The 20,827-nt window shown below is 37.6% G+C and overlaps 1 protein-coding gene across 2 annotated transcripts in view; it reads right to left on the bottom strand.

The window, feature by feature from the left end:
* Nucleotides 1–20,827, bottom strand: part of LOC116176604 (B-cell lymphoma/leukemia 11A) — a 67,539-nt gene that overhangs the window by 24,926 nt on the left and 21,786 nt on the right. Inside the window, exon 2 of one of the 2 annotated variants that reach the window (XM_031495248.1) lies at nt 5,688–6,209. In XM_031495248.1, the coding sequence (XP_031351108.1) occupies nt 5,688–6,209 (522 nt within the window). Of the gene's footprint in view, nt 1–5,687; nt 6,213–20,827 lie in introns of both variants that reach the window. The other variant, XM_031495247.1, reaches the window with a different exon arrangement.

The following is a 20,827-nucleotide window of genomic DNA, read 5'->3' as shown; positions in this document are numbered from 1 at the left end:
GTCTGTCTTTCGCGTACGTAATTTATATTTCGTACAGCTCACTTCGGTGTCAAATGCCTTCAACCCGCGGCGTTTAAATTAACTTCTGTCATTCTTTCGCAACCCGTCCCCTTTTAAGCCGTCAGCGTGTATTTGTAATAACGAAGGAGTTTAGGTATTTCCGACGAGTTTGTTATCAGAAACAGTTTGAAAAATTGACAAGAGCCGTGCAATAAGAAACGGATTAATTAAAAACTTCGCCCGCATCGCGAATCGAGCTGCAATTCAATACTTAGTTATCACTCTTTTATCGACAATTCCCGGTAGAGACACATGTCACGATTACGTCACTCGGTGGACATGAGCCCCCGATTATGAATAGAAAATTTTTAAGTTTAAAATCGCTTCAGGCCACGCTCTAGTGGGTCTATTAGATAAAAACTCGGAGCGACACATGTGAAGGGTTGTGTCCAGCCGCGATGGACAATATGCATTGTTCGCAACTGCTCTTCAAAACAACCCCCTACACGTACACGTACACATTAAGCTTCAAATAATAAAAAAAATTAATATCAAAGTGATGATTCAACACGTCCTTGTTATTCATACGCTTCGTCTGAGTGTTGAAACTTCAAAATAATTAGAAGGAAATGGTTGTTGTTTTAACAGTTAATGATTCTCCCTCATATTTTCCTTCGCTGACGTATGCGTGATATGCTCCCATACTGTCTAAGTCTAAAATAATTAAAATCATTAGGAATCTATGGGCACTTGAGACAGTTATTTACAAATACAGGAGTAGCACAGTAGACAACACAATCAAGTAATATACAGGGCCGAGTTGTTTGGGTTGCGCGATTGACCAATATTCTTCATCACAAAGTGTACAAATTACTTTGTGTGTTATCTATTATCTTAAGGGGCAATTTAAACTTTTGGACTCATCAGTTACATAACAATAGATTATCAAGGTGATAAGCCTGTATAGACGGCAAGATAATAAGATTTGATCAATATAACTTCACATTTTCGGCTTTTTGTTTTTTGCCATTATTCATTCGTTTCATGACTATTTGCTATTGCGCGCTGGACCAAATCAACAGTTTATCCGCCAAGAAAATGATTTTCGTGCTAAAATTAAAGCAGTTTCTCTGCAGTGAATGTGTCTCGAGTGCTAGACAGGTTTCTAGGGGTCGAATGTAGCACCTACTATTCGGTTTGAAGTATTCATGGAATATTCGACATGGTATTATTTGCTTGGTGCCTAAATGTTTTGTATAAACAGCTCTGGTAAGGGCAGATTAAAATCTAGACCATATCTCCCACCCCCCTCCAACGTCTTCTATGCCCTTCTCCCAATGAAGCTCATTTTCTCCAATTTTATGTTAATCGAGGTCAATTTCTGTATTACTTCCAGTGAATGTTCAACAAACCAATATTAGTGCTCCATTGACCTTTCCTCGAGTGTTTTGTAAGGGGTATCTTCAATAAAGCTCTTCGAGTACTAATGAATTGGACCAAATTAGAGCTCGGGTGTGAAGTTAGCTTGAACAAAGAAAAGAAGAAATTTGGTAAAACGATTGTGTGGAGCACTAAAAAGAGTAAGTGGCATAAGATAAGAGACAAATTCAAGATTGGTTCTGCTAAATAATGGGAACTTACCCATGCAGTTACAGTACGGGCATCTCCAGAGGCGGAGGGAGATCCTATCCTTACTATTTAGCTGACAAAAAACCAAATATCCCTTGGTCGTTCAAATTCGTATTAATAAGTTGATCCACTTGTATTGAAAAAGACAATCGACACAAAATCATAGGTCTCGTCAAATACCTTAATTAGAGGAACCTTACGTTGAAAACCGGTCGCAAATAACAGTGTCACGACGTTGCGGTAGGGAGTGTCAATAGTAAGCTGTTATATGGTTTGAACTGTGTTCATTAGGTGTTCATAGTTCTACGTGCTTTGTTATTGTTATTTATTTATTGTCTCTCTTGTTCTAGGCCCTCAACAGGTTTACTCCTAATTACAGAGTGACCCGCATAATGGTTTTTAGAGGTGCCTCTGCAGAAGGTCTTAAGCTGGTCTATACTACTCCGGTATTTACCTTACGAATTAGGAAAACTGCAGGAAAACCTAATTCGGAGTAGCCGGAAGAATGCTCGAAACTGATCTACGGAAATTCCCATCTCTGTCACAGAAGAAAAATTCCTACCTCAGCCCAGGTTCGAACACCCGACCTCCGGTTTTGTAGTTACACATAAAGGACCAATGTTATTGACTCTTACCTAATGTGTTATGAATGTTATGATTATATTGTCCGGGTCGAAGAACAATTTGACAAGAGCTTTATGACGGTTTTTATATTTTTCTAACAACCTCATTTCTATGGCAATATTTTATAAGTATTCAGTAAACTTGATACAAAAAAATACAACATTTCTCCACCATAGTAATTGCCTCTCTTCCAGCAATTACTACTGCAGATCAAGTACAATGAGCTTTGACAGTGCTCTTCGGTATACCTTTCCATTCCATCCTTGACGTCAACTATACGAATTCTACCATCTCTGGCAGGATACGTTTTGACTACTCTTGCTTTTCGCCAATCATTTCTTGTTCCACTTGGATCAACAATTATAACAATGTCATCAACTTTGATATTCTTCTGAGCTTGATACCATTTGGAACGTTTGATAATTGTAGGTAAATAGTCATCAAGCCATCGCTTCCAAAAAAAGTCTGCTAAACGCTGAGCTGACTCCAACTATTCATAAGGTTAAGATCTCGATTGTCAGTAGTCACAGTCCAAGGTTGTGCTACAAGGTCTGGTCCCATAAGGAAGTGATTTGGTGTCAGAGGTTCAGAGTCATGAGAATCTGAAGAAACGTTCGTCAGAGGTCTGGAATTCAATATATTTTCGCACTCTATGAGGATGGTTCTGAGTATATGTTCTTGAGGATACCTAGTATTTAGAATTTCCTTTAAGATCTTCTTTATGCTTTGAATTTGTCGCTCCCATATGCCGCCCATATGTGGTGCATGTGGAGGATTAAAATACCATTTAATTCCTCGCAAAGAACAAAATTCTATATTAAATACACTTGGTAATATAATTAATTTACTCCTTAATTTTTCGTCATTCCACACCGAGCCGTGTATATGGCGCTATTTCATGTCTCGCTGTACGCAAATGAAAATAGCAGCGAGTTTCCTGTATTAACATATTAATCTATTTGGTCTCTCTCGCATAATGAATGGCTCCTTTGACTGGCAGTTTAAGTTACGGTCACTCAAACGTCAAAGTCATATAAAAAAGTTATTTGCGGAAAATTAACCGCTTCATACGTGCGAATAATTAGTCAATTACAACATGAAGTCAATTCACCGTAAATGATTAAAATGGCAGAATTCAATTTTGGGGTTCTAGTTTTACGGTGTCCATATTCGCAACAATATCTTCTATTTTACAACTCAACCTTATTTAGGGCCACACAATTTTAATGTTGTGCGTTTAAAACTTCCGCTATTGTTTGTATTTACCGTAATAGTTTCTAAGTCTTAAGTTATCCCTTGCAAAGTAAATTACAGTCTCCAAAAAACTTTAATTCGCACTTTTAATTTTACCCACACGTACTCAACTTCGCCACAGTGGGCGTACAAAATTCCTTCGAAAGAGCCTTTCTTAATTGTTATGGTATTACACCAATTTAGAAAAACAACCTTCGCTAATTTGTCTCACTTCTAGGGGCGATTTCACTTGCCACAAGTAAAAGACAGTCCACGGCGATTTACAGGTGGTTGACTTAACTGCGCTGGCGGCTCAAGGCGCTTTTGAATCACACAAAATAAAATCCACCCTACGGCAATTCATCGGTGCTTGCCCTAACTCCGGTTTTGGATTAACGTGAATTCCCTCTAGAACAACATACTTCCCGCTACTTTACTTTTTCTAGTAACATCCATACATACCGTGACGCAAACTGTTTCGATCAATAAACTAATTTTACCTTTGCAATCAGATTGCTTGAGAGGCCTAAATTACCTTAACGTTGACTCAGTAAATCCCACCCAATAACTACGACTACAAAATAAACAAAATCTTTCCTGTCATCTAAACCAATCACGCCATATCCCAAGATTGAAACGTATTTAAGAACCACTGGTTCACGTAACACAAAGTTATGAAATTCTGTCAACTTGTCACAATGGAAAAATAAGTAAAAATCGGTCAAAATCTTGTCATTTCATATGATAGGGCGGGCTAGGTGTAAGTTGAGCAAGGATTGGAAGGGTCTGGGGAGCGGTGGAAGTGAGGAGTGAGTGGACGCCGAGGCTGAGCTGGGTAGTGATGCGGAATCCAATTATTGATAGGGCGCGTGTGGGAATCAGGGAGGAGGATGAGAGCAGAGCTAGGGAATCGTCCTTCTGTAGTAGTATATGGGGGATGAAAGCAAATTTACGGGTATTCGGTGGTGGATGTATAAGGTAAGGTGTGGGGTTCTATACACTGTCCTAGATAACGACGTCTATCATGGGGGTCTCCAAAACCATAGAAGATACGACGATGGTCAAATTAAAGAGTTACTATCATGCTTTAAAGAAAATCAAAAAATTGCAATTACTTCCGAAGATATGCCAGAAAAATCGAAATTTGCCGATTTCGGTGTTATTTTTTTCTGGTGTTATGGGACGTAACATGTGAGGAAGAACTCCTTATGACATGAACCAAGGAGTGATTGCTATTAGCTATACTTGTGGAGTACACCAAATAATTGTATTAGTTTATTTTCTGATTTTATACAGTCGACATTAGTTCACTATCATTAGGTCATTAAGAAACAGCCAATAAAAACAGAGGTACAGTTTCGTTGGTTAGCGACGCACATAAACCTTTATTTCTATTGGCTATGATCAAAGATAGTGAACTACTGGATTATTATATAAACCCGCTATATATGAATACATTACTATGTACATATACTCGTATATTGACAACGTTTAAGTGCAGAACAATTGGTGCAACGAAAAACTTCCTAGCCAGAATCAACGTGAAACGCATAACAAAAAAAACCCTCATACCAAAAGATTATACAAGGATAAAAAAAATGGTGCCGTTTTTCATCATAAATTTTTTTGGCTACCCCCCGAACATGCAAACCTGAAACCCTGCACTTGATAGACAACCGCTGCCCTGTAACGAAAGAGCTTTTCTGTGAATAGTAAACCAATGCGACTAAACACGCAAAACTTGTTTATGGTGAGCAATCGAACTCATTTTGGACCAGATGTAGGTAATTCATTCTCAGATTCTTCCGAGATGAGCAAAAATTAAATATTGCCGAGATTTTGTCAGCAAAGGAGCTTGCTTAAGGTTTTGGCCTTTTCGAAATATAATTACGTGTCTTTTGGCTTTTGATAAATTCTATTCCCACTCATTCCTTATTTATGAAAATTACTTTTATTTTTTAGTGTGAATATTGTGTAGTAATCTGTAATCTTTATTTCAAAGCGACGTTTGGTATCAAAAGTGAAATTTAAAGCTGCATCATTCCAATTTAGCGATTTCGCGTTTCAAGACAATTTAACAAAATGCAGTAATCGATTTCCATTCAAGCTAACAAAATGAATTTATAAGACCGGGGGTGTATAATTTACTAAAATAGCCCTAACGTGCACAATCACCGAAAATTACAGTATTGGAAACTTACCGCTATTTGTTGTATTCGATTCGGCGTCGGCGACCTCGGTTCTCGACTTCTTGTGACTCTCCTCCGGCGACGACGACGTTTCCATCGGTTCCTGCTTAATGTTGGTTTTGATGTCTTCGCCATCTTCTAAGCTGGAGGATGTTAAGGGCGACGATGACGCGCGTCTCTTCGGCGTGGACGAGGCCGCGCCGTCGACGCACAAGTCGCCCGGGGCAGGCAGTCGGGGCGAGGCGGGTGGAGGTGTGTGTATTCTTGTATTGCTACCGGAGGCCTTTTTACCAGAAATTGGGGCAGATATGCTAGGCCTTCGCGAGTTTATCGTTGAGAGTGGCAAACCGCCATCGTCGCTGTCTCTCTCTTTATCAGACCCTTGAAAACAATGACCGGCCGAGAAGTTTTCTTTGTTGCACGCTACGACTTTGTGTTGTATAAATCTGACGATATCCGAAAGGGCGAACGGTTTTTGGCACACTCCACATGTGAGAATGTCTTGGTGTCCGTCCAGATCCGCCCCGTCTGCATCTGCTGTACAATAATAATAATAAATTAGAATCTGTACCGAATCCGTCATATGAATACTTAGTAAACCATTAGCCAAGCATAGCATGTAAAACACTGTGATCAACAAGGGTTGACTGTAATTTTCAATTTAACACTACATTGAGTTACATTCATTACGATAGGGTTAAATCTGTTTCTCGATCAATATTGCCGTTCAAGTAGAATTACGATTGTAAAAACTAAAACCGACACATTTTTCAAAGACGGTTGATAAAAGATTTCTGGTTGACAGCACGAGTAAAAAAGTCACGACGTGCAACATTGAAATTTTACGAAAAATAATCTCGAGACGTCGCCGTCGTGTAACATTTTTCAATTCTTTCGATTTGTTGAAATATTCGTGTGTGACTGCAATGTTTATTATGTACTTAATGAACTTTTAAACCGAAAGAATGAGAGAGCTAACACTCCCTACAAAGCAATGCCCTGAGCCTGATTGCATGTTTACACTGATTACGACGGCCTAAGGCCTCTACTTACTACTCTACAAAATTAGATGTGTTCCACAAGATGATGCCCTTGTCTGACATCAGCTATTAATTCCACAACAATCGCCGCTTTCGGAAATGATAGGTATATTCATCACACGCACTTAAACATTACATTTTTACCAGCGAAGAACAACGTTAATCGAGGTATTTCCCATATATAGACTGTGTCCAAAATAAGGAGGATCTCGGAAACCGTAGACGGTGGTTAAATTAGAGAAAAGTTGCGCAATTAAACAATTGTAAAGAAAACCAGATTATTCCGATTACTTCCGAAGATATTCCAGAAAAACTAAAATTTGCCGATGTTGTATTTATTTTTTTCCTGTTATTTCAGCATGTACAGAAAAATAAATGAACACTTTCCCACTATTTTTTTGATATGGCCCGTAAAACAAGTGACATAGATTGAGAATCATTTCTTATTACGAATAAAAGAATAAATGTATGGCTCACAAAAAAATAAAAATTGAAAACTGTTGGTTTGAACAGGATGGTGCACCCGCGCACAACGTGCGACAGTATCTATCGGACAAATTTTCCATTTTCCAGGACATTTTCTCAAATGAGAAAAGTGGATATTGTTGACATTTTGTCCATCTACCAACGTCTATTTAGTGGAAATTGAAGGGGGTCTTATTTTCAAATTGGGAACTGTGGATCACTTTTGGGACACCCTGTATTACCAAATTTGAAAAATGTTGCTTAGGCCAAACAAGTTTTGTAAACTTATTTTTGTAACAGACGTCGCCAAGAAAACTGATTCTTAAAAATCTCCACCGAAAAAATGGCCAATGGAAGATTTGCGTTTGAAGTATCTCCCTCGGAATATTCACGCCCGTAATACTCGCCCCAGGAGCTTTCTCCAGGACAAAATCCTCGACCTCAGAGGATGGAACTCTACCTATATTACACCAGGTTTAAAGTTCTATGATAAAATGCACACCGGAATTTTAGCACCGAAGCAACCTTCGTTCTCGCCAAAAATAAGTGCTTACTCGATGACGGATGAGGCACCAAGGCAAGTAGCGCACAAAATTTAGTTCCCGTACGTCAGGGCAACTTTGTTTTCTTGACAAAATTGGTGAATAAATAACATTTTATACAATTCCTCGAGAGTGTCCACGATAAGATGACATAATTTAATTCCGGCTTGTCAAGGATTTGAGTTGCGAAATTGATTTTTAAAGCGTTTTCAAAGAATTAAAAAAGAAAGTGGTATTGTTTGCATTTTGTCGGTCCATCTGTCTTTCCGTCTGTCCGTCCGGACACACATCTGCGGTTCAAGACTACTTTTAGGGGAATATACCTTCAAGGTGTGGCAGACGTCCTTCAAATTTTGTTGTCTTAAGGCGGACTACCCCCATTAACTATTTCTCGAGATGCTGTTTCTGAAAGTTAAACGTACATAACTTTTACATGGGGCAACCAATTTGTCTCATATTTTGCATGCCTCTAATGGTGCCATGTAAAACTTTTGAAAATGGGGGGAAGGTGACTAAACACACGTTCTACCCTTCATGATATTCTAAGAAAAGGTCTCATCGAAAGGAAGTGGTTTATACAACGTATAACTGTATTATTCTACAATCCGGAGGAAGATGGGGGGGGGGGGCAGGAATTGCATGTTACTCTAATTAAAGGTCTCAACGAAAGGGACCTAGAAAGGGACTGTTTGTACCAACTAACGCCCTTCTCTCTTACCCCTTATCAACATTGGGGGGAAGGGAGGGAGGCGATTCATCATGGTAGTGTGCTTGACTTCAACCATCTCTTTCCTCCACGCCCTATTACATCGAGGTCGGCCGGTTATAATACCGTACTTTTTTGTAATTGGGGGGGGGGGGGCTAAAAACTGGTATTCCTTCATGATATTCTAATGAAAACTCTCAACAGCAGGAAATAATTCCCAGTACCCTCCTCTTCAGCATTTCTTCGAGATAAGTTCCTCATATCTCAAGAACGGAATGTCTGAGGAGGGTACTCACAAAGAGAAAATGGAACATCTGGAGAAAACATATCTAATGGGACAGTTAAAAATGTAAATGCAAATATATCGAGAACGGAGTATCGGAAGAGGTTACTCATAGAGAGCGATTGGAACGTTTTTACAAGACAAATATGTGGGTAATGTGAAAACTTCTAGTGCGAATATCTCGAGAATATACTGTCGGAAGAGGGTACCGACATAGAGAAAATAAATATGGATACGCTAAGAAGCTTTTTATACAGAGTGTTTTTTTTAAGATGGGCCAAGATTTCAGAACAATTGGCGCAATGTAAATTTCCCTATGGTCCATTTTAAATAACTCAACGCCTTCACATTGTCGTATGGCCCATTTTAAAAAAAAAACACCGTGTATAATCAAATTGAAATGACGTGTCAAAAGAAAGGTTCTTGCATGCGCACCTTCTTATTTGCGGGCGATTTTTTTATTTACCTATCGACAGATTTTTTGAAACTGTGGTCGTAGGCGGATTTTTCAGAAATTTTAACAGAAGGTGCTGTTTTTCAGTTAACGGTTTGTCGTAATTTGGATTACACCATACCATTTCGGTACGTCAAATATGTAGTACACATAAACTATAAAGTACTTGACATTAATCAATGTGCTCATTTGGCCGTTTTCCTAACGAAATTGATCAGTAACGAATGTCTAACTTCTTAGTCAAAATTTTAGGCGACAGGGAGCCAAGCAATCGCCACGGCCCTGCTTGGTTGGTTATTTTCAAATATTTCAAAATGGTACACAACAACAACAAAAATGGACGTTTAGTTATTTTTAGTTATTTTCAAACGCATTTTTATAGTACGTTTATTTCATGCATTTTATTGTCGACGAGATCGTAGGATAATGAGCTTGCAAACTTTTTAAGGTCGAAGTATTGTTTTTTTAAACAATGCACCTATTTTGATAATTTGCGTTGTTTACATACCTATTATTTTTACACAATCGATTAAAATTTATTGTTAAATGATAATGATGTAATAGCAAATGGCAGTCCAGATTAATTTAAACAACTAAAAATGTACAAATTTTGCTAGTAGACCTTTTCGACAAACGAAACCCAAAATTAATTTCGATAAAAGTGCTCGACCACTTGGAGCATAACGTACCATGAATTATGTTTATATCGATTTGTAAAACAGCTGTGAACCTAACCCACCCCCTGATGTGTTCGGGTGTCGTAATGACACTCGACAATCGGAGCAAAAGTTCTCTTCACCCCCTTTGCTTAACGCCCCACAGGGATTAGCATTCGCTAATTCAAATGACTACACTTTTAATTGTTATAGGAATCGGGGAGTCTTGTTTGTCGGGTTTGCCTATATACAAAACTTTTAAAAAGCAAGTTTCGCATCCCCGATATTTAAACTTCAGCTGCTTTCGCTTTATTTACTCATACAAGCCAACCAGTGTCCGGCGCCTTTTACACCCTTGACTGACCACACCCCGAGACTGACCAACGGCATGCGCATTCGACGGACCGCTACATGTAACTACACGATAAAAGTGTTCCATTGGACGTTTCACCGGACATCGGTCAAGAGGGTCACGAAAGAGGTACGTAACAAAAACATCCCCCACGGGGTTGGGTAGTTTGTGTATCTTACAAATACATGCCTTGTAGATATCATCAGCATATTCGAAGATAGCAATATACACTCAATTGCCCATCAATTTATTTCGAATCGAGGGTGAAAAACAATCACAAAAACAGATATAAGAAAGAAATTGACTATCAGAGAGCTATTCCATATCTAATGTTTCCTGGATTCCTATTCGCGGGCTGAAAACTGTAATTAACATTTAAATTGACACACACTGCTTTCGATAGGAAAAAAAGTCATTAGGGTTAGATTTTTGATAAAACTGTGTGTTGCAAGAGACCGGGCTTGCTGTAATTAAAAGTTCTGAATGTTGACATATCAAAAGGCTCAGCGGAAATGTATAGTGTTTGGGACGTGAACAAATTTCCGCTAATTACCCATAAATTTCATTAAAAAAAAATTAATCACAAACTTAGATGCCTGATAAGAGACAAATATTTTCGGAGGGTGTGAATTTTTCACCTGTCAAATTACGGACAAGGCGCAATTTCGACAGTAAATTAAACAAACCCCTTCACGTCCGCCATTATGTTAACAACGTTATGTCCAGGTGCGGACCTCTAAGATCACGGGGTTCTACAATGAGCCAAACAACGGAATAAAGAAATTCCATTGTACAAATTCGTATAAAGGGTGGTTAGAGAGGAAGTACTGATTGGGAATAAAATAAACGGCGAGACTAACCTTGTAAGACGTACGTCGCGCGACGGCCAAATTACTATGTCACACTTGGACAAGTGTCAAGGAATCGAACGTCGAGACGCTGGAGGCGGCTTTACCTTCTGATTGTGTTAGTTAGACAAGCCACCACGAGGGATGATAATCAGATCAAGGCTCTGTTTTTTGTGCCACTAGCTGTAGGTGGTCAGTAATCTTATTGCAGTCCTCTAGGGTTAGCTTGTCACGCCAGTAAAGTAGACAATTCGGATTATTGTGGCGACAAACAAAAATTTATGCAAATCAATTACGTAATTAAGGGACTGCTCAATATTATAGATAAAGGCAGTAAAATTCGCAAGCAATAAAGGTTTGGTTGGCAAACAAGACTGTTTATCACATATTCGGTTGGGGCATTACAGTAACCCCAATTCCTACCCTATCAGTCACGCCCTTGTCATTGTTATGGATTATACATTGTTGACTTGAAATCTGTCGTCAAAAGTTCGTATAAACTAAGAAACGTACAAAATCGCCGACGTTTAAAACTAAACCTAATTAAGTAGTCCATAAATTTTTCTTAAATCCTTCAGAGAGTTCTGAAGAAGGTATATTGTTAGCCCAGGGTAGTTTGTGTCATGACCCAAGCTTCATTTGTCACTCGAAGAGCCAATAAAATAATTCCAAGTATCGCCACTTCCATAGTTTTAGCCGATCCGCAGACCTTGTGTGAGTCCTATTTACGAGTTCTGAGACTAATCATCAGGGTAAGAATGGCTATTTTTAATCAAGAGGGCTGGTTTTAATGGTTACAATTGAAACAAATTCATTGTTTATTTATTAATAACGGTGACACGAATTAAACTATAAATTAATCGGAAGTAACCACTAAAATTTATTTGAATATTTCAAAAAAAAAAGTAAATTACTGTTACATAATCAACAAGAGGTACTTACTGAACATGTCATGCCAAAAAGTTCTCATTTTTACGAAGAGTTCGTACATAATCGACAACCACTATATATACTGCGCGCTATTTGGAAAAGTACACTATGCTTCTTTTGGATGCTGGAGATAGACTGATATATAATATATACAGGTAGTAAAATTAGGGGTGCCGAGGGATCAAACGAACTAAGGTGGGGACACTATATTCGATCGCGATAACTATTACTTACAACCCTCAAACTGCAAATCTAGAAGGGCATGACAAAAGAAAATTTGCAACGTTGCAAAACTAGGCCTACTGTAATCCGATATCGCATAATGTATTTTTTAATTCGCCACAAAGTATGCGCTGATTTTATTGATACATCTATAGGTCATATCCCTCGACGGTTGAAATGATAAATTTTCGGCACCGAAGTAAACACAACCCTTTTGTATTTCCAAAGGGTTGTCGAGCCGAATTCCCACACATCATCTTTACGCCTACATCTGCTCCGAATAACGGGAATTTTAAATTTATTCCGGATTACTCTTTAGGTAACTGATTTTAACCACTTGTGGTGGCGATCGATCTGCTTGCAAGTAATGGTTTTACATCAGGTGCCGTTTAATTAACGCACATTCGCACGGTCACAACGGAAACTTCGCAAAACATAGCTGAATTGAAATCCAAATAATGCGCACAATAGGCCCGGTATCGGTTAACTTCCTCGCATTGTGACCACGCTGGCAGGTTATGATGACCATTGTCCGTCGGACAAGTGCTGAATGAGTGAATAGGAAAAGAGTTGACCCTTTCTTGCACCTCATCGTTCGATTGAGCGTGGGAGAGTCTCTCACGAACACCTTGCAAAGATGTGCCATACAAAAAAAAATCGTACAACCTTCCTCCTCACCGTGATTATATTATCTTAACATCTGAAATTTCTACGCAAGAATCTAACACTTCCCATAATTTCGTCTGTATAAATTACGTTATAATAATGAGAAATTTTCTTTCTCTACATTCATTCATGGACGGATCTCTGAATTTAATTGGATGCAATTAGCGTTTTGCTTATAAACAAATTTAATAATTTTATCTCTTCCACCGTAATTATAAGGCCTAATGCTATTCATATTTAATATTTGGGTGGGCGCTTAATAACTTCGATCCCGTTTTGCTTTGAACAAGTACATTCCTTTGACATTACCTTTTGGGTTTTAGAGTTCGATTCAATTATAACTTGTTAGACGCAGTAAATTCAGATTAGTGCCAGTCAGTGCGGCGGAGTGTCTCAAGGCGCAATACTCGGACCCTTGCTGTTTCGTTTATTATATTATTTACACTTAAATTCAATAAGCTGAAAGCAACAAAAGACAAACACGTGTTATATGATTGGACCGAGCATTGAAACTTTTGAACCAAATGGAACTTAATGTCATCTGAATTTTCCTTATCTTTATTTGTCCTCAAAAAAACAGATTTAATGAGATTAAACTTTTTCAGACATCCACCCTAATATCTTTCCAACGCCATAAACAAAGAACGACAAACACGTGTTATATGATTGGACCGAGCATTGAAACTTTTGAACCAAATGGAACTTAATGTCATCTGAATTTTCCTTATCTTTATTTGTCCTCAAAAAAACAGATTTAATGAGATTAAACTTTTTCAGACATCCACCCTAATATCTTTCCAACGCCATAAACAAAGAACGTGTTTGTAGCTTCAAAATATTATAGAATCTAAAATTCTAAACATCAAAATTTTAAAAAATCATTTGAGATTCCTAAGGAATCAAGGTCTTACAATGATCTGTTGATCTCGCCCTATTATGCAATTTAAAATTGTAGAGGTTGGAGTGTCACCGATCTTTAACGTTCAGGTAATTCAATTATGTCGATACGTAAAAGGGGATCCGGATGTTCGTTTTCTACAGATGATTTATGTTGACTGATCCATACTATAATTCACTAATAAATTTCTGATACTAAAAGTTACCCCCACGGCAGTCCGATATCTGCAAGCGTGTACAAAAAGTGAACTCCATGGCCCATCCATATGAATAAAAGGGAGCATATACTTATACTTGCAAAATTCAAAGTAAATACTCGTAAGTGCTCCTTCACACTGGGCGACTTAGCAGTGCTGCTGAGCAGCAGCATAGGACGCAGTGCAACGCTGCTAAACAGACCAGTATGAAGGGGCACTTACGAGTATTTACTTTGCATTTTCCAAGTATAAGCATATGCTCCCTTTTATTCATACGGGCCCGTGCCTCATGATCGTAGCCGTAACATGAATTGATATACCACAGAAAACTGCGAACAATCTCTGATCAACATCCTGAGGAATATTTGCAGAAGTTTGAACATTCTTTCAAACGCCACTCTTGAAAAATGACAAATTATTCATTTCAAATAAAACAAAAAAGTTCTATACTTCAATATAAAGTTCACAAAAAGTATTTCCCACAAAAGGATGTACAGATAATAATAATACGACTATAATCGCGTGAACTTTTAGGAAATGATGAGAGATTAATAAAACTGGCAATACGCTAATGTTAAAGTGTGTGCGGACGATTGAAGACTAACAAGAAATAGAAAATATTTCTTTACACCGTAATTAGGGAAGTTAACATTTCAAATGAGTTTAATTGAATTAATTTTTATTATTTCGTTGACATTAGATGTTTATTTTGATCAGTTAAAATTCGGGGTCGGGGCAACTTTCTTATGCAAAATCAAATGACCTTGCAAATATCTCCGTAAATTCTGCTTTGTGGAGCAAGGTCGTGCTTGGGATTTGTCCGGCGAAAAAATCATGCTCGACCGTAAGGCTTTCAAAATGCGGCATTATCTGTTACGCATTATTGTCTTTCAGTGTTTGTAAAAGATTAATTCAAATCTTCGTGTTTCTTAAATTTTGATATTCGAAATAAGTTTCAGAACTTGTAAAAATTTTAAGTTTAATTTTACAGGTCGATCAAAAAGATTAATTAAAATTTCCCCGAGCAAAATACCCGTTCCAAAAACTTGTAGGAGGTGGCGGTACTGGATCTTGAACCATGTGTTGATCGGGGCGATGCTCGAGGCAATATACCCATTGTAAAGCGAGACTATCAGAAAATCCAAGTAAACTTGAAAAAGTTACTTGAGCATTTTTAATATGATGCGAGCGACTACCGCGATAGAACCGTGTCAATGTTGAACGAAAAATCACCGTTTCGCTCTCTTCCGAAGGGGCATGATAAGGACAAAGAAGAAACAAAATAATAACAAAAATAAAATAAAACATAAAACTCTTATCAATGAGCCAACAGCAGCAACAAGCGCTACTACACTACACTAAACTGCATACGCTGGAACACTGAAAGGAGATAGCTAAACTAGGTTATTTAAAAGGTATTCCGCTAGGAGAAAATGGAGTGACACATCAACCAATGAAATGACAAGATTTTCAAACACTCGTCACGGTTGAAATTGGTTGGATGTAACGATCTCAATGCCCTCGCGGATTTTTTCGTGGCAGAAGAAAGGAGAATGGAATAGAGACCTGGCATCTAAGAAGGACCTTGTTTTATGGCGCAAGGTCGTGCCCTAAGATTTTTCTTTGGTAAAACAAGGGGGAATGGCCACGATCCCATTCCTCCTTCTATCAAAGAAAAATCCCAGGGCACGACCTTTCATCATAAAACAATTCTCTAGTCTAGGCAATATTAATTAAGAAAGTGTTTTACGTTGCAAGATGGATTTAATAGTTTTATTTGTTACTCAGTTGTAAACGTTGATTAACAAGACAAAACGCAAACGGGCAAACGTCATGTTTAAACGCTACTGACTTGTAAAACTGACAGCAGACCTGTAAAAATTTTACAAGTTAGTAATCTAGTAATTTCATTGGCCAGAATGAATGCGAAGGTCTCTGTTACATGGATAACATGATATTTTAGACATTTCTTCAAGATTAATTTAAGAACTAATTATTTACGTTTACTATTGTTTACAAATGAGTAACAAATAAAATATTATACGTTATACGCCAGGTAATAGTTTTTACTGGCTCTAGGAGATGACAAGCTCGCCTAACGGCTCGCTAGTCAACTTCTCCTATCGCCAGTAAAAACTCACTTACCTGGCTAATAATGTAAAACACTATTATTTCTATCAATAAATGAGTTGTGTTTCCCAGGTTGTGGGCGCATAAGTTATACGCATAATGTATTTATCAGTTTAATTTTTTATCACCTGCAATACGTAGTACAGGTATAAAAGAGGTTTACAAATTACTTCCAACTTTTATGGCAGAAATCTGAGTTTTGAATCCCTAGGAACCCGATCTCAATGAAACCATTAAACCGAAAGTATCTCAAGTTTGCACACATGTTGATAGGCATAAGATGAAAAGCTGAAAAGCTTTCAAAAGTGCGCTTATAATTTTTAGTGCATTTTCCAAATAAACATTGGAAAGCGCTATTATGATAACTTTAGCCCTCCGTCCGCCATAATTACTTTACTACTATTAATAGTTTTTAAGATAGCAAAGACAAACATATCGCATATTGTAAAAATCATGTGCGCATGCGCAAACTGCGTAATGTAACCTTCTTATCTATAGAGATATTTTGTTGAAATTCTTACCAAAAGTTCCTCTAGTAAAGGCAAACATATCGCACATTTTAAACAACAGATGTGCACATGCGCAGGGTAGGCAATGTTAAGTTTCTACTTTATAAGAATATTTAGGCCACAACTATTTTCCTTTGTGCACATAAATAGTCCGTTACATGACCTTTCGGGAAGTACTGATATGGAAAATGCACTAAAGTTGCTCGCTATAAGGCGAAAACCTTTTTTATCTCCATTTATTAAATCAATTAAACGTCATGGTTCCAAATTATGCGAACGGTATTTTGTATGAACAAGTAAACCAAAACATAGACATCTCCACCGCAATCTTCTCACACAGACAGACTACATTTAAAGTCAATACGATATACATGTATCATTTCTTTGGCATCGATCATTCAAGTTTGGTCTTTTTCCCACGAAAATTGGTGCATATATAAGAATTTAGATCGATTTTGGGCTATAAAGTCATGGATACCAAAATTAATTTTGGATGGTTGCACATCTGGAACCGATAAGCTTTCATTCAGCGAAAACTCGAAGTCTATACGAGGTCTTCTTTCCAAGAAAATCGGTATACATATATATAATGATTTTGTAATTTTTTTGCCCAAAAATGTGTTGGTCACCAAAAATACACAAGAACCACTTTTTGCATTGAGCAATCGAGTTTCCCAAGAGAATTGAAGCATAAATAACGATTTTCACATCCTTTGAGTAAAAATACACATGCATCATTTCTTGGATATCGAGAAATCGAGTTTGATCATTTTCCCAACAAAATTGGTGCATAAATAACAATTAAGGGCAACTAAGATATGAATGCCAAAGTTAATTTTCCATAGTTGCACACCTGGAACCCATAAGCTTTCATATAGCGAAAACCCGAAGTCAATACAAGGTCTAGGGACGGAACGACAGACAGACAGACGGAAATGTGAATACATAAGCACTCCACTGTCGTGAATTGCGCTAAAAGCGGGTGGTATCTGGGTGAGATACAGCAAATTATTAATACGGCCCCGTTATGACGTCACAAAAAATGGGGAGGTGGGGCCGGCATTCTACTTATGTTGTTTGAGGAGGTGCGCTTGCCAACACATCGTTTATGTAATGTGCTAATCATAATGTAGTGGATTTAATTATGCAATATGTGAATTAGAAAATCCGTTAACCAATCGGCCCCAAATTAACATTTGTGCCGTCATCAGTGCATCGAGAAAATTGTAAGACTGTATATTTGGATGATGAAGTATACAGGGTGGTTCAAATTCGTGGATCACCATTGGAGTCTCCGTAACGGTGAATATTATACAGTGTAGGTTAAAAACTGAAAAGTCAAATTTCATTTTCAGCTTAAACGGTTGGACATGGACGATTCCTGTTGGCAACTTCTATGGGCACTCTTTTTCGGAGAATCTGAATCCCATAGAAAGTGCTAACGGGAACCGTGCATTTCCAACCGTTTAAACTATGGAAAACGAAAATTAACATCTTCAGTTTTTCAATGATATCTCAGTTATTTTTAAAAATAAAAAAAATTGCAAGTACGTTTTTTTAGTCACGAAAAGGGGCAACTTTGCCCCTATTTAACCTCCTACACTGTATCTCTCTTCAGTTTCTAAGTATGTCACTCCTAAAAGTTATCAGTGCATAGATGTTTAATTGTTTATACGGCACAAACTAACCCATATGCATTTCAGTATTTCATTGGAAAAGTTTAAAATTATCGATCTCACGAGTAATCTAACTCAAAATAGACTAAAGCCTACACATCTACACTATAACAGAAAGCTTATAGTGAAAATTTAAAGTCTCTAGCAATTGAATAATAATAATAATAATAGAGTTTATTGTCCTACAGACTTTCTTGAAATTGCTGAGATCTCAGCCGGACAGCCAGCCAGACAGCCATAACGAATATACTCGTAATAGCGTATTTTTTTCCAAAAATGCGCTAAAAAGAAAAAGAGAGATTTTTCGACATAAACGCGACGTCAACCATTGCACATGTATTGTACGTTTCCCGTCAATTCTCTGATAATTAAAATCAAATTCACGACATGTAAGCTAAACATTCCCTATTTATAAGGGCGTACATTTTTGGTGATTTGTACGTAAAAAAAGTTTATATGCATCTTGTAGGTTTTTTCACGGTCAATAACTTTTGCATTTGCAATTGCGAGGAAAAAAAATTTTTAGGTGAAAAAGTAGAAAAACCGATTTTTGGTGACTTCTGTGATCTATTTCATTCATTTTTCATGTTAGAGCATCCGCTCAATTACAAAAGTTGTAGATAATAATGTCCAAAACATTTTTTGTTCAATGAAATTTTTTCAAAAACTCTAATCCAAAAACTTTGTGAGTTTTCTCAAAATTACCCGACGGTACGGTACCATCCCGGATTTTTGGAGTTAAGCTTTTCTAAGGTAACTAACGATTAGGTATTCTTTTCAAAAAACGGCACTTTTTCGTGGCAGATTGACTGTATTAAGATGAACGTACCCCATAAACTCAGGGTACACGAAAACCATTACCATGAATAGACGAACCGCATTGAGTCTTCATTATGCAAAACAATGTCGAAATTGTTAAAACGGACAGCAGATGGCTTTATGGGCGCATCTGTAATAATTTGCATAGTATCAACTTCTACTAAAAGGTAACGATGTCCAGTGTAATTGACGTATTACTTGTGCGGTCGTCTCGTCAAACGGCCGCTGATTGATTATTATTGCTAAGTAAATTTTTCTTTTCCCTAGAATAGGTATATACGCGTAGGTGGTAGTTAAAAAGAAATTGGAGTTTCGCTTTGACATCCGTATACGTTCCGAGGGGTCACTTTTACTACAAAGGATTGCAAGGTGGTCGAGATTTGATGGTATCTTTTCTGTTCCCACGTTTAATTGTACTTTACCTTTGTATGTGAAATGCTATGTGAACGTACGTGATGATTTAGAAAGTTAAGATAAGATTCTCAATAGATTGTAAGAACTGACTGAAGAATTTACACAAAGACACCGTTGAACTTATCTCACTGTAAACATCAAAATTAGTATGACCAATTCGCGCGTTCCCCTATCGCAGTCAAATTAGAAATCAACAATTCCGTTCGTCTCCTTTTTAGAAGCTATACATCTGTATTTTTAATGAGTTGAAAGACCGAAGACGTTAACATAACGAAGTCTAAAAATGTCATTCCACCCTCTGTTTATAGATGATCAATAAAATTATAGGAGGAGACCGTAATCAACGGGAAGCATAAAAACTTTACTGACTGACTACGCACAACGCTAAGAAGAAAAATATTGGGTAGGACCATAAGGGGGGACTATTTTTAACTATCCAAAAATATACGTGGCTTAATAATTAAAACACTTTTAGTTTTTCGAGTGAGTGGACGATTATCGCTGGCCGTTACAAAGATATAATTATTTATACAATTGATAACGCTTTAAGTTATTAATTAATTAAAAGGGAAGGTTAAGAGTTTCATAAAATTATCAGCAGATCCCTGTCAGAGGCTCAAACATTCATTCTGCTTGTAGACGTGATGTTAACAAACAGAATAAACCTCAAGCGGTCGGAGATATCGATCTTCGATATAAGATTTTGATCTAATTGATGAGCTAAAGTTGCAACTGGCAATAAATTTATAGAAGAGCGCGGATTGAGTAAAATAATACCCGGTTATGCGTACAAGCCTTTCAACGGCACCTACACACGGTAAGGGCCAATTTTCTAAGCAAATTACGCGATGCCTGTATTTAGAACAAATGTGCATAAATCTGCCTGAAAAATACCATACCGATATGGATTTTGCATTGAAATTCAGTGCATTTGTTCGAAATGAAACGCGCTACCTCCAAATTAAAACTTTCAACAATACGAATACGCACCCGGTTTCCGTAATTAACGTGAAATCATCACACGTTTTCAATTACAAGTTCGGCTAATTAAAATATAACAACAACGGCCTGTTGGAGAAAAGTTCTACGGAGCCTGATGTTAAATATTTATACTTTCGAGTGGACATCGTTCGGATTAGAAGGTTAAAAGGCGAAGTTGGGGCAGTTAAGTGTCGGATCGTGTACGTTATGATTAATTGATGATTGGAAAACTGCACAAGTTAAATAGTTGCATGTGTTTACGGTTAAAAACGTAATTTCGGCGAGAAGTTCGGTCCGCTTTCGGTTGCGCCACAATCATACCTACACTTAACTTCCGCCGATAAAAGTCTTTGAGATATAGTATC

The sequence above is a fragment of the Photinus pyralis genome, unplaced genomic scaffold (genome assembly GCF_008802855.1).
Source record: "Photinus pyralis isolate 1611_PpyrPB1 unplaced genomic scaffold, Ppyr1.3 Ppyr1.4_LG7, whole genome shotgun sequence".
Lineage (NCBI taxonomy): Eukaryota > Metazoa > Arthropoda > Insecta > Coleoptera > Lampyridae > Photinus > Photinus pyralis.
The sequence above is the reverse complement of the archived record's forward strand: the minus strand, read 5'-3'. Positions and strand labels throughout refer to the sequence as shown.